This window comes from Podarcis melisellensis (genome assembly GCF_964234715.1).
Source record: "Podarcis melisellensis genome assembly, chromosome: 5".
Lineage (NCBI taxonomy): Eukaryota > Metazoa > Chordata > Lepidosauria > Squamata > Lacertidae > Podarcis > Podarcis melisellensis.
In genome coordinates this window covers 4,644,739-4,659,393 of record NC_138537.1, presented here as the reverse complement: position 1 = coordinate 4,659,393, position 14,655 = coordinate 4,644,739, and the positions used below count along the sequence as shown (strand labels likewise).

Here is a 14,655-nt window from a genome sequence, read left to right as displayed (position 1 = left end):
ATAGGTACTGCTCCGGCGGGAAGGTAAATGGCGTTTCCGTGCGCTGCTCTGGTTCGCCAGAAGCAGCTTAGTCATGCTGGCCACATGACCTGGAAGCTGTATGCCGGCTCCCTCGGCCAATAAAGCGAGATGAGCGCCGCAACCCCAGAGTCGGCCATGACTGGACCTAATGGTCAGGGTTCCCTTTACCCTTTAGACCCCTGAAGTCCACTGACTGGAGCCCATGTGCAAATCAGCAGTGGAGAAAGGAAAAGGACCAGACGGAGACAAGACTGGAACTATGGTACCCCTTAAGCAACTAGAAGTAAGAAATGGAACAGCACCTGTTTCAGAAGTCCGATTTGCCTCCTGCCCTCTCTCTTTCCTGGAACACGCTCAGTATCTCCCCTGTGGCCGCATGCTTCAGGAGAGCCATGACAGGTCTGCTGCCGGTCAGGGAAGTCTGTCAACAGTGGCTGATTTCATTCATAAGTTTCCAAGGGGCCTTGAGGTTGCTGCAAACACCCTTTGAAAACCATGGTCTTAGGAGGAAATTATGTGATGCAGCCGGGCCAAAAAATGTCTAGTAGCGCCTGCCCTGTTTAGAGCTGGGCTGTATGTTAGTAAATTGTGTGAAACCAGTATATATGGTGTTCGCAGTATCAGACATTTTGAGCTGGCAATACATCATGGTGGCTGGGGACCTTCCTGCTCCCCCCAGCTGAGCAGTTTAAGGAAGCCTCCTGTAAGCCGGAGAGGTATTGGGGGCTTGCTCAGTAGGGCTGGGGGATGTATCTTGGCTGCTTCTTCCTCCCCTAAGCAGCCAAGGTACATTCCAGACATTGTAACATATCAGCATATTGTGGTATTTAGCTGCTGATATATCACAGTTTTGAAAACCAGATAACCCCCAGCCGTAGCCTTGATTGTTTTGTGTGTGTAATGTAAGCCCAGCCTGCTTGACCAACATACTGCATTTAGTCATTTATGACACGTCAGTCATTTATGGCATTTAGTCATTTATGGTTCCTTTCTTGGTCACTTTCCTGACGCAGGAGATCAGATGAGTGGTCTGTCTGAAAGTGCTTGAGGTTACAGCTGGAGTGGGTAGATGCAAAAGAGGCCCAGGGCTCCTGTACCTTTAATTGCTTTAAAAAAACCAAAAACAAAATAAAAACTCTCGTTTCCTACACAACTATTAAAGGTGTTAGAGCCCAGGCCTTTTTTGCATCAGACTGCCCTAGTTACAACCTGTTGCACGTGTTTGCTTCACAAAAGTCGGACGTGTATTTTTCTCCTCTTTTTGGACCTCAGTGCCTTTGGCAACAGCAGGGTTTGTCCTACTACTCAGAATGATAATCTAATTTCCCCCTTTCTCTCTGCCAGCTCGAGTTCCTAAGAAAATTCTGAAATGCAAGGCTGTATCTCGGGAGCTAAACTTTTCCTCGACTGAGCAGATGGAGAAATTCCGACTGGAACAGAAAGTGTATTTCAAAGGACAGTGTCTAGAAGGTAATGTTCTGTTCTGTGACTAGCTGTAGGTGACGTCTAACAATGTGGAAGGAAAAGCAGATCTTAGATTGGGTGAAATGGTTCTCTGCAACAGATAAAGCTTATGGCCTGTAGGGTAGAAGTCCAGATTTGCTTCCCAGTCTGTTGCTTAGGTGGGTGATAACCAGGGTGAGGGGAGAGAGACAGAGATGGAATTAGAGCATTTGCAATAACTGTCCCCTTCTTCCCTTTACAGAATGGTTCTTTGAGTTTGGCTTTGTGATTCCCAACTCAACAAACACTTGGCAGTCCTTGATAGAGGCCGCTCCTGAGTCACAGATGATGACCGCTAATGTTCTAACGTGAGTTGTCACATACATCTAGTGCCACTTTTCTTGAAAAAGAGGTGCCGGAACTCATCTTGAACACCTCCTTCCCTCCCTCCCTGTCTTAGAATGGCAGTAGTGTTCACCTGAGAGGTGCTGACTTGAGTTCCGGTGAGTTCTGGCTGGAAAAAAGCCTTGCATATAACACACACTGCAGAAAGAGAGATCCAAGGCTGCCTGGAGTGTGGAGCGGGCTGGACTGACAAAGCATGTCAAATTCAGTGGTGCCAGTGTAAAGCTATTCTGCGGCCCAAGGGGTCAGAATTATGCTCCAGACCATTGAGCTCAGTGCCCTGTACGGCAGACGAATTGGCTTCTGCAGAGCCTAGGGAGGGATCTGTGCACCCTGAACCACCCACTAGAAATTGAAATTGAATTTAAATACTTTATTGTCCCTTGTACAACTTGTATACAGTGAGATTACACGAACACCTGCCACTCAGCTCTCTTAGTCTTAATTCCCCTCGTTTGCTGCCGCACACCCACCAAACCCGCAAGTCAGTTACCTTGTTGTTATCTTTTCATTCAGCAGCCTAACAGCCCACGGATAGAAGCTGTTCTTTACCCTGTTGGGGCGACTAATCCTGGTTTTATATCTTCTGCCCGAGGGCAGGAGATCAAGAAAGTGCCGGCCAGGGTGTGAATCATCCCTGAGAATTTTCCTCACTCTCCTGAGGCAACGTTCTTCTACTATTTCATCCAGCGGATTCACGGGACAGCCCATATTATCTTGTGCTGTATTCACCACCCTCTGTAGGCACTTCCTATCAGATGATGTCAAACCAGCGTACCACACATAGAAATCTCGCTCACGCGGCGTCTGAGAGTTCAGGCGTTGCTCTCGCACTTCCAATCATAGAGTTTTCCCCAGCCTTGAGGCCTGCAAACCTGCTTCTTACTCAGTGAGCCTGGTCTGGTCTAAGATGTCTTTGACACTTCCTATGTTCTGCAGTGGGATGTGTGCACCTGCTTTAGCCTCCAGAAGGCTTCCACCCACCCCAGTTAGCTCTCCTGGGAGCTCCCTCGCCTGAAGGTACCTCAGAAGCAGGTGTTGCTTAGCCCCAGTTCATCTCTGCTTCCCAGCATGTAGGTTTCTTTTACATCAAGTCTCCAAAAATATTTCAAAGCATTTATCATCACATACTTTTTTTTCTTTTCAACATACAAAATCTCTTCTTGACGTCCCACTCCTCCTTTCCTATTATTCCTGATGTTTATTTTCTGCTCCTGTTTTATAGCTCATAGATGGGATGCGGGTGGCGCTGTGGTCTAAGCCACTGAGCCTCTTGGGCTTGCCGATTAGATGTTCGGTGGTTTGAATCCCCGCAATGGGGTGAGCTCCTGTGGCTCTGGCCCAGCATCTTCCAACCTAGCAGTTTGAAAGCACGCCAGTGCAAGTAGATAAATAGGTCCTGCTGCGATGGGAAGGTAAACGGCGTTTCTGTGCGCTCTGGCTTCCATCACAGTGTCAGAAGCGGTTTATTCCTGCTGGCCACATGACCCAGAAAGCTGTCTGTGAAAAAACGCCGTCTCCTTCGGCCGGAAAAGTGAGATGAGTGCCGCAACCCCATAGTCGCCTTTGACTGGACGTAACCGTCCAGGGGTCCTTTATCTTTACCTATAGCACGTATATTTTTATTGTCTAAACCCCGCCACCGTTAGATCTTTCAATAACCCACTGCTTATATTTCAAATCCTGCCTGCGACTTCATAGAATCATAGAGTTGGAAGAGACCACAATGGCCATCGAGTCCAACCCCCTGCCAAGCAGGAAACACCATCAGAGCACTCCTGACATATGGTTATCAAGCCTCTGCTTAAAGACCTCCAAAGAAGGAGACTCCACCACACTCCTTGGCAGCAAATTCCACTGTCGAACAGCTCTTACTGTCAGGAAGTTCTTCCTAATGTTTAGGTGGAATCTTCTTTCTTGTAGTTTGGATCCATTGCTCCGTGTCCGCTTCTCTGGAGCAGCAGAAAACAACCTTTCTCCCTCCTCTATGTGACATCCTTTTATATATTTAAACATGGCTATCATATCACCCCTTAACCTCCTCTTCTCCAGGCTAAACATGCCCAGCTCCCTTAGCCGTTCCTCATAAGGCATCGTTTCCAGGCCTTTGACCATTTTGGTTGCCCTCCTCTGGACACGTTCCAGTTTGTCAGTGTCCTTCTTGAACATATGGGGTGACAATTTGATAGATAATCTATCAGTGGTCTCCATTCTTCCTTAAACACTTTGTCCTTATGTCTTCTTAATTTGGCAGTTCATTTCACCATTTCTGCACAGTCCATCAGTTTCATAAGCCATTCCTCTAGCTTGCAGTTTTAAGAGCATCCCTTTGATTCTCCGCTTCTTGTTCTCCCCTGATCCCCACCCCACCCTTCTCTCTCTGCAGTGGGAACGTTATCATAGAAACCAAGTTTTACGACGACGACCTCCTCGTCAGCACGTCAAGAGTAAGACTGTTCTACGTTTGAAAGAAGGCCCCGGCAGGGCGGGGCACGGGCCTGGTTTAGTTCTCCCCCTCTCACCTGGTTCCTGGTGCCGAATCCCCAGCCCACATCCAAAAAAGTGTCCCGTGGAAGAATCTCTCTCTCTCTGTCTCTCTCTTCCCGTAGGCGCTGAGCCCGGGGACCAGCTCGGCGCGAGTTTCAGCCTTTGCCCATTCTCTCTGCTCTTCTGGCTGGATGAGGCCGAGCCGCAACAAGGCGTGTCACCATCTGCTCAGAATGGGGTGGGGGGTAGAAGAGGGATTGAGGACTCTGTTTTATTAGAGACCCAAATGGGCATGAAGGATCAAGACTGTAAATTATGTTTAGGTTTTTTAAAAATCCTTTGTATGTCTCTGTATCTTAGTACCCCAGCTTCCCCTCCTTGGCAGGCTGGAAAAACGCTTCAGTTCTCCATTGTTCTGTTTGTCAGTTCGGTTTTAAGTTAACTCTCTCGCTCCTTCTCCTTTCCTATCTCTCTCTCTCTCTGTCTGTCTTTTTCTCTCTCTCAGTTCATTCCATCTCTTTATTTCTACATAGGGGGCCCAAACATCATCACATCCCTCCCGCACCCCTTCGCTCCTTAAACTTGTAAAATAGACTGATATTATTACATAATGTAATTAAAATAAAACATTTCTGAATTAAAAAGCAAACATTCCTACCACTCGGAGGTCCAGGCGAGATTTTAATCCTCTCTGGCTCATCCCCTCCTTGACCAGCTGAGTCTAAACACAAGGACGTAAAAAACTATTTGCAGGCCAGAGACTGGCATGGTGCAGGGTGTGAATGGAGGGAGGGTTTTCTCTGCTTAGACAAGCGGGGAGGCTTGCGAAGGAAGGATAACTGCTCCTTCATATACCAGAGAGGTTGAAGCTGGGTGGCAGAGCAACTGCCTTGCATCCAGAAGCCCCCAGATTCAGTCCCTGGCTGCATCTCCAAGTAAGGATGGGAAAAGACTCCCTGGGTTGCTGTTGCTAGTCAGTGCAGAGGATATAGAACTAGTACGATACGATAATCTTTATTATCATTGTCCCATACAGAACAACGAAATTGAAAAAATCCACATCAGACATTCAAACACCAACAAGCCTGCTATCCCAGCCTGGTTAGCCTAAAAACTCTGATACCCCATAATTAAATACAATATACTCCCATAGAGACTTCCTTACGCTGCATTTAAAACCAAAATCGCATTTGGATAGAGACTGTTTCTCAGGCGGCTAGTCTTTATAACCCTGTACCTTCTTCCAGAAGGCAGAAGCTGAAAGAGATCATTTCCGGGGTGCGCACTATCTCTGCAGCTTTCTTATGACACCAGGAAGCATAGATTTGATCCAAGGTGGGAAGAGTGCACCCAATTATTCTCTCCACAGTCTTTACAACCCTGGACAGCATTTTTTTCCCCCAGATAGACCAGGGTAGCTTCCTGGGTCCGTGGAAGGCTGGCCATCGCTTGACCTCAGTGCCTTGGAGAACTTTCCACCTGTGAAGGTGGATGCATATTGGGACACATTGCCTAGAGCATAGAAAGAAACAGGACAGGTAGAGCAAACATATTAGGTCTGTCTTTGGCAGCCTGGGCTTTCCAGAGACTTGTGGCCACAACTCCCAGCAAAGTTGAGGCCTGCCGAGTGCTGTGGAGCGACAATCTGGCCCAGCCCTTGAACTCAGGCTTCTCAGCTTGAAGTTACCTGCTTTTGCTTTTCTGTTCCAGCGGGAAGGCATCCAGGTAAGATGTAAGGTGGACCATTGTTCCTTTCTGAAGGACAAGCCATGCTCAGGGCAGGAAGTCGGGAGCCTTAATGGCCACAGCTTGTTCTTCCTTTTCCTTTGGGAAATGCCACTGCCTTGCCCACAGACTTCACCTCCCTTCATGTTCTGTAGGCCCCAGGCAGCTTTCTAAGAAGGGCAAGAAGGGCGGTATGCTGGTATCAGTTGCGCTGGTAACTAAGCACAGGCACATTTCTTTATCTGAAAACTTTCAACGACCCATTGGTAGAGCCGTTTGTCTCTTGCATCTCTGTATGTAAACGTGGCACATTGCCTCGTGCGGATACCTGACTGACCTCCTGTGTGGCCAAGCAGTCCTCTTTCTCTGAATCTGAACAAGCTAGTCTCACCTGCTGCAGGGAGAATGTAGAATTATTCGGTGCTGGAGAAGGCTGGCTAGAAAGGGGGTGTATCAGAGCTTTGACTTTCGCAGACACACCTGGAGAGGCTGTGGAACGAGGGGCTGGTTGTGTGCATGTAAACTCCCCATGGCCATTAATTAATATTTTTGTGGCACCCCAGCAGTTCAGCTACTGGCACACGCTTTAACCAGTTGTTACCCTGCTTTTTTCTCCCCCCCCTTTAGCATTAGACACCTAAAAAAACCCCAGTTGAAACGATAAAATTGAAGTAGTATGACAAACATGTTGCCAACTCATAGCTCCTCCATCCTTCTTTCTCTTACCCCACATCTCAGGCGGTGGAACAAAAAACGGGCTCAGCTGTGCTGTGCTGGGGAAAGGCGTCCTACTCTAGAGGTGCTCCAAATAGCTTAAGCGCTCAAGTGGGTGGAGAGGTGGCAGGCGCAGCTGTGGTCAGAGCGCCTAGGGGGAAACATGCAGGAAAAGGTTATTCTTTTGAGACCTGCAAGAACAGAATAGCCTCCGGTCACAGTGGCCGAGAGGGGTACCCCAATGGGAAACCCCAAAAGTGCAATAGCCCTGTCCCCAGATAGTATCGAGCCACTTGGGGCAGAGCACTGAGACCATAACCCCCCCATTGCACAGAGCGTATCTCCAAAGGCCCCTGTTGCAGAAATGAAGGCAGGGGGTCTTGCATAGCAGCGGTTGTGTCTCTGGTGCATTGTGCGCCCTCAGCCTTCTGAAGCCTGATTATCCCGCTACAGCGAGGCGGGCTGCGGGCTCATCTGTGGCTTTCTAGAGGTGGCTACGTAACTCTCCCGTCGGTTCCTATAGAAACCGCTTCCCCGGGCGACTTGCCTCCTTAGAGGGATGCCTTAGTTCCTCGCTGTTGCCATGGCGCTGCCTTTGCAACAGTCCCATCAGAGATTCAGGCGGGAGCAGCTGTTTGTGGGCCTGGGTCACTGGGTGAGTTCCAGAAATAACATCCGTGTGCATGTACAGAGGGGGCAGCTAGGGCAGTTGCCTCCATTAAGTAAGTGGCCACTGTTGGAAAGGCAGAGCTGGACCACGTGGTCTGATCCAGCAAAAGCAAGGAAGATAGACAGAAAAGCGACCAGGACATCTGCAACCGACTTTACGTTCTTCCATCGAGAAATGGAATTTGGACCCCACCAGCTGCAACACCAAGCCCCACATGGTCTATGCTCCGAACTTCAGAATTTTAGAGCAATCTTAGTTAATCTGGAATGACTTCTGCCCATTCACACATGCATCCTGACTTGCTAGGAGCAGAGCCCACAAGAGTCATGAAGGCTGTTAAACTGCCTCTGGCTGTCCGGCACTCGCCTTCCTGAACATCCTTGCCTCTCGCTGTGCCCTTGGCTCAAGCCGCTGCAGGCAGAATTCTCCCAACCCAGCTGGCTGCCATTGGCTTAGCTGCTGTGATGTCACAGGCAGCTTGGGTCAGGCAGCTTAGGAGGACTTGAGACAGAATTCCAAGTTGCTTCCACAAGTTGCACCATATGTTTTGCGTCAGATCAATCAAATGGCGGGGAGGGGTTTTGGAGCTGTAGTGGGTATCTTCAATAACCACACTATTGTGATGTTTAAGGCAACTTTACTTGGTTATAGCAGTGGGGAAACTCACAAAAGTGGGGTTTCCAGGACTAAAAATTGCACAGGCTGATAATAGAGGCAGCCCTTCACCTTAGTTTTTACGCCTGCATTGAAATTGTCATGTTCTCATAGGAAAAGCATGCCTACGTTATCTGAGCCGGACGCCTGATTTGCAGAGAAGAATAGGGTCCCTCCTTTATTTCTGGCTAGCCTAAGGCTGAGTTTTAAGTGCAGAAGCATTATTGACTCGGCCTGCGTGAGCAGATTCTCCTTTCACACTCCTTTTACAGTTTTTACATCTCTCCCCACGTAGGCTATCCATCAATGCACGCACTACAATTTCCGCTACAGGTCCTTTTGAATAAAACAGGCTGCTTGCTGTTGATGGGTCAGAGGGTGAATGCGGCCTCGAATGTGGTGGCACCTGCTGAACTCCAAAGGCGAAAGAAAAGCCTCCGGAACTTGTCGCTGCCTCCGAAATCATTTGCGAGAGGGAGGCAGAAAGTTTTTGCCCGCTAACATCCTGGAGGAGAAGCGCACCTGTGGCAGGAACTGTCACAAAACCATCGTGAGAAATCCACTCCCATGCAAACCATACAAACAAGCCATATAGGATGCATAGGGGACTGGATTACAAGCGGCTAGAGAACCAGGATTCAGCTTTTCTTTTATATAACTGGAAGCCTAATGATACAGTTCTCTCTGGTGAGGTGAAAAGCCCAGACAGGTAATGAGCTGGTGGAGCATTAATGGCTTGGGTTGCAGGGAAACTCATCTGGTGCTTAGCTTGTTTCCTAATTAGCTGCAGGGTGGGGGCGATTTGGCAGCATGGCAGGGTGCAGGAGTTAACCCTATCCGCACTGTAGCCCCAATCCTTCTCAGCACATATCCAGAACTGCCCCAGAAGGAAAAGTTCCTTTCCATGCTAATCTAATAATAATAATAATACATTTTATTTATACCCTGTCCTCCCTGGCCAGAGCTGGGCTCAGGGTGGCTAACACCAATAAAATCACAGCAAAAAACATGATGTGGGGGGGAACCAATTTAAAATACAGGTTAAAATGCAATTTAAAATGCAGCCTCATTTTAAAAGTAGCCCATAAATCAAAATCGTAAGGGGAGGGAAACATCAGAGTCAGACTGGGTCCAAACCAAAGGCCAGGCGGAACAGCTCTGTCCTGCAGGCCCTGCAGAAAGATATCAAGTCCCGCAGGGCCCTAGTCTCTTGTGACAGAGCGTTCCACCAAGTTGGGGCCAGTACTGAAAAGGCCCTGGCCCTAGTTGAGACCAATCTAACCACCTTGCGACCTGGGACCTCCAAAATGTCATTTGTGGACCTTAAGGTCCTCCGCGGTGCATACCAGGAGAGGCGGTCCCGTAGGTACGAGGGTCCTAGGCCCTAATCTTGCATCTCCCACTAATGGCACATCCACCCTTGCCCTTTGGCTTTTTCCTGGTCTGTGTCTGAGTGCTATTTATATTTTGCCCCACAGCTTTCCCCCACAAAAACCTATTTTTTGCCGCTGAATCTGAGAAAACAGCACCTTGGGTTTCCTGCAGATTGCTGTTAGTTCCGATTCAGTGGTAAAGAGCAGGTTTTCCTGGGGAAAGATGGGCAAAAAGATTTTTTAAAGTGCATGGATGCAGACCTGGAAGCCTCAGACCTGTGCCTAGAAATGCAGAACAAATATCAGTATGCACAAGCCCTAACTCAGTACTGACCTTGGTCTCAGCACCGTATTTGCATTGAATATTAAGAAGGTGGGGGGAAGTACCTCTGCAGGGGACGACGACAACACCGTGCTCCTGGGGGAGTTTGTCCACCTTTGGTCCCCACCCTGCACTCTGCTCTCACCTGTGGCTCCTAGAAGCTCTCCGCATGTGACAGCAGCCACATCCCAGGAAATGGATTCGACTGGCTGGTTAAACCAGGTGAGAGGAGCCGAAGGGTCTCAAATCTTTGGGGAGTTAGGGGCTTCTCCTGCATGAAAAGAAGGGCTCTGGTGGATTGAGTGTACAAGACCAAGAGTGGACCCAACAGTCAAGAAGGTGATTTCTGCGCATGCTGTAGTAGAGGGAAGTGAGGCACAGATGGGGCTTGTCAACCTGGGAAGGTGGCCCATCAAGGAGAAGAAAAACTCTGGTCCTAAATCTCCGCTGCCTTGCAGGATATCTTTGGGAGAAGAAAAGACTAAGGAGTAAACCCTACACTTAAACCACAGAGCCTAGGGCTTGCTGATCAGAAGAGACCAAGCCCAGCTTGCACACTGAGCTACAATATTCAATTTTTTAAAAATGTAGTATAAACACCAACGGGGACGCAGGTGGCTCTGTGGGTTAAACCACAGAGCCTAAGACTTGATCAGCGGTTCGAATCCCCGTAACGGGGTGAGCTTGGTCCCTGCTCCTGCCAACCTAGCAGTTCAAAAGCACATCAAAGTGCAAGTAGATAAATAGGTACTGCTCTCGGAGGGAAGGTAAACGGCATTTCTGTGCGCTGCTCTGGTTCGCCAGAAGCGGCTTAGTGACCCGGAAGTTGTACACCGGCTCCCTTGGCCAGTAAAGCGAGATGAGTGCCACAACCCCAGAGTCGGCCACGACTGGACCTAATGGTCAGGGGCCCCTTTACCTTTAAACCCTACACAAATCTGGAGTGGAGGCCCTGGGCGCCTGGTACACCTCCTTCCGGCAACTCCTGCAGACAAGCTAGTGCAGCGGTCAGCAAACTTTTTCAGTGGGGGGCCGGTCCACTGTGCCTCAAACCTTGTGGGGGCCGGACTATACTTTGGAGGAAAAAATGAACCAATTCCTATGGCCCACAAATAACCCAGAGATGCATTTAAAATAAAAGCACACATTCTGCTCATGTAAAAACACCAGGCAGGCCCCACAAATAACTCAGAGATGCATTTTAAATAAAAGGACATATTCTACTCATGTAAAAACATGCTGATTCCCCGGTCTTGTTGCTGGCCAGCTCAGGACCTCCAGACACACTGCCCAGCCTTGTGGGCCAGAGAGGTCACTTTGGTGCTGCTAATAACAGCAGTTTGGCTTCACCTGCAGAGGCACACTCCATTGTCTCACTCCACACTCCACAATTGCCTGAGAAAAGGCTTGTATCATGTAACAGGGTCTGCTGCCACTCTACTGGCTCCTCCCTTTAGATCAGTGTTTCTCAACCTTGGGTCCCCAGATGTTGTTGGACTACAACTCCCATCAGCCCTGAGCTCTGGGCCTTGCTAGCTAGGGGTGATGGGAGTTGTAGTTCAACAACATCTGGGGACCAACAGGTTGAGAAAGGCTGCTTTAGATGATTCTGCAAAGCCCAGGCAGGGTATGCAAGGAATCCCTCGCTGGTAGCCGAGTTGCACAGCATCTTCCTTGCAGAAGGTCCCTCTGACATTTCCAGGTTGGGCTGGGAGAAAACTGCTGTCTGGGATTCCAAAGAGCCGCTGGCTGTTGCTCCTTCCTGTGCCGTTTCCGCTCCCAACGACTGGAATAGAGGCGTCTGTCTCTGAATACAGAGAGTCCATTTAGCTATCCTGGCCATTAGCTCCCAATAGTCTGTTCCTCTTACATACGTTTGTCTAATAAAAGCCACCTTTTGGACTCGGAGTAACTTTGAAAACCTAAATCCACTAAATGTGACTTTAGGAGGAAAAACCCGCAGCAAATCCGCCACAGCCTTTCTTGAAGTCCAATAAGCCCACAACTATGAACTTTTGCGCAAGGCAGCAAAGCTTTTACTAGGACATAAAAAGGAGTGAAAAGGCAGCCCAAAAGGTAATTGTCACCCAGGTTGATAATATCGATCTGCTTTGCAGGGTGGTTGCTAGAGATGACTAACCTGCTTTGAACCTCTTTATTTTAAATGAATGCCAGGCAGGGTCTGGGGGGAGCAGGGCAGCCCTGCAGGCTCAATCTCAGCCCCTGTCCCCGCCTCACCTCCTTTTTTCATCTCTCTGTTTCTCCACTCTGTGTGTACCTGCAGCCCCTGAGAAGCATCTCGCTTCTCAGCCAAGCCAATGGAATTATTGCAGTGGGGGCGAAATGGGTGGCCTTTTCCTCCTTGAAACTCCTTCGCAGCGTGTGTCCCGGGGCAGAGCGTGCATCCCTGCCCCTTGTTCATTTCATTTTTTAAACTTACACCCTGCCCTTCTTCCCAAGAAAGGCTAGGAGAACAGCAGCACAAAAGTGGAAAAAACCCATATAGATAGATAGATGATAGATAGATAGAGAGATAGAGAGATAGAGAAATATACTCAGAGTCGAGAGTGGATTTCATGCTCTTTATTCAGCTCCTAGTGGTGAGGAGGAATGGAAGTTCCCCCAGAACGTCTGCCTTATATACATTATTTACACAATGAGCCCCACATGATTGGCTAATTCCGGGATTCTCCTGCAGGCCAATCAGGTTGCAGATTCACTTCCACCTGGAGCTGGATTGGGTGGCTCCGGTAGACCAATCAGACTGCTGTATTCTGAATCCTATTGTTCTAGGACCAATCAGACTGCTGCCTTTTGGATCCTATTCAACTCAGTACATTACAAATAGATGATAGATAGATACAGTAGATGGTATAAATATAGATACTGTGTGTTTTTGTAATTTCAGCTGGAAATTTCAAGGCTGTTAGGAACAGTATCTTTCCTAACAGTATCTTTTAGCCATCAAAAGCCTGATTGAACAGGACTTTTTTATTAAAAAAATAATCTAGTCCAACCCCACTCCAATGCAAGGATCAATTTCTCTGGGAGGCTTATAATGAAGGAGGCAGATGCGTCGCAGAAAGGAAAGAAGGCCTCCAATAGGGAGCCACCATTGAGAAGGCCTTGCAGTGATCCCATCAAGTTGTCTTAAGTTTTTGCAGTGTGATTTGCAAAGAGCAGCAAGGCAGGTCGGGGGTAAGGCTGCTGCCCCCCTGTTCTGCCTCCCCTGTGCCAAGGCAGGGAAGAGGGGCTCTCCTTGGACTCTGCCAGCCACTTGCCCTCACCCCCTGGCTGCTCCTCCTTGCTATGTGATGTAATGGCAATGGACTCTGTCCCTTGGACACGTCATCTCCATGTGTTTTTGCTGCCCTCTAGTGGCATCTGGGGAAATAGCTTGTGCCCAAAGAATCCTAGAATTGTAGAGTTGGAAGGGACCCCGAGGGTCATCTAGTCCAACCCCCCTGCTAGGCAGGAATCTCAGACCTTTGATCATCTTGGTCACCCTCCTCTGCACACTTTCCAGCTTGTCAACATCCTTCTTAAATAGAGGTGCCCAGAACTGGACACAGGATTCCACGTGGGGTCTAACCAAGGCAGAATAGAGTGGCCTTTGGTTGCATAATGGTGGCAATCGTCTGCAACAACAACAACAACAACAACAATAATAATAATTTATTTATACCCTACCCATCTGGCTGGGTTTCCCCAGCCACTCTGGGTGGCTTCCAACCAAATATTAAAAACAATACAGCATCAGACATAAAAAAAATTCCCTAAACAGGGCCGCCTTCAGTTGTCTTTTAAAAGTAAAATACCGTATTTTTTGCTCTATAAGACTCACTTTTCCCCTCCTAAAAAGTAAGGGGGAATGTGTGTGCCTCTTATGGAGCGAATGCAGGCTGCGCAGCTATCCCAGAAGCCAGAACAGCAAGAGGGATTGCTGCTTTCACTGCGCAGCGACCCCTCTTGCTGTTCTGGCTTCTGAGATTCAGAATATTTTTTCCGTGGTTTCTTCCTCCAAAAACTAGGTGTGTCTTGTGGTCTGGTGCATCTTATAGAGCGAAAAATACGGTAGCTGTTTATTGCCTTTGAAGACAGGATTGCTGCTGCCATGTGGGAAGAGTCCTCATGAGCAACTACAGCATGGGCCAATCCAGCCTTCCCCAAGCTAGTGCCCTCCAGGTGAGTCCAAAACACCTGGAGAGTGCCAGCTTGGGAAAGTCTTCTCTAGAGCCATTAGGAACCATCGCCTTCTCCTCCACTTCCAGTCTTCTCACGCTGCTCTTTCAGACAGCTGGCAGCAAACACAACGCATCAACGCCCAGAGAAACTTTGCCCCAAGCCACACGGATTTGCCGGCTGGCAGCCTGCCCTCCCTGGGCCTGTCTTACCAGATCAACCTCAAGTTGGTTAAATTGTGCCTCCTAATGAACTTAATGATCCACAAGTGCGAGGATCTACGCTGAACAAAAGGTGCCAGCCTTTCCTACAGGGCACATTACTTCCGCAGCCGTTGTCGCTACGGTTGCCAGTTGGCAAACTGCAACGCGGAGAGTGCTGGCAAGGAGAGGCGCCCAAGGGAAAAGTCCACACCTGTGGGACATCGGCCTGACAGGCTCAGCCAGGGCATGCAAGGCTTAGTCCCAGAGCCTATTGTCAGTCTTAGGGCTCACCTGTGGAACAGACCATCATAGAATTGTAGAGTTCAAAGGGCCAAGGGAGACCATAGCTGTCAACTTACAGATTTGAAAATAAGGGACCAGCAGCCAAAATAAGGGATTTTCCAGGCACAGGTATGTTCAACTTCTGAGCCCCTCCGAGCCAAAGGCAGAAAGCCC

General features: G+C 48.8%; 1 protein-coding gene and 1 long non-coding RNA gene across 2 annotated transcripts in view; one reads left to right on the top strand and one right to left on the bottom strand.

The window, feature by feature from the left end:
- The window catches only part of PDE6D (phosphodiesterase 6D), a 28,401-nt gene extending 23,385 nt beyond the window's left edge, over positions 1-5,016 (top strand). The window contains exons 3-5 of the mRNA XM_081911432.1: positions 1,366-1,491; positions 1,727-1,832; positions 4,256-5,016. Of these exons, the coding sequence (XP_081767558.1) occupies positions 1,366-1,491; positions 1,727-1,832; positions 4,256-4,337 (314 nt within the window). The 3' untranslated portion in view covers positions 4,338-5,016. The remainder of the gene's footprint in view (positions 1-1,365; positions 1,492-1,726; positions 1,833-4,255) is intronic.
- Positions 1-14,655, bottom strand: part of LOC309370059 — a 191,802-nt gene that overhangs the window by 64,861 nt on the left and 112,286 nt on the right. The gene's annotated exons all lie outside the window — the stretch shown is intronic.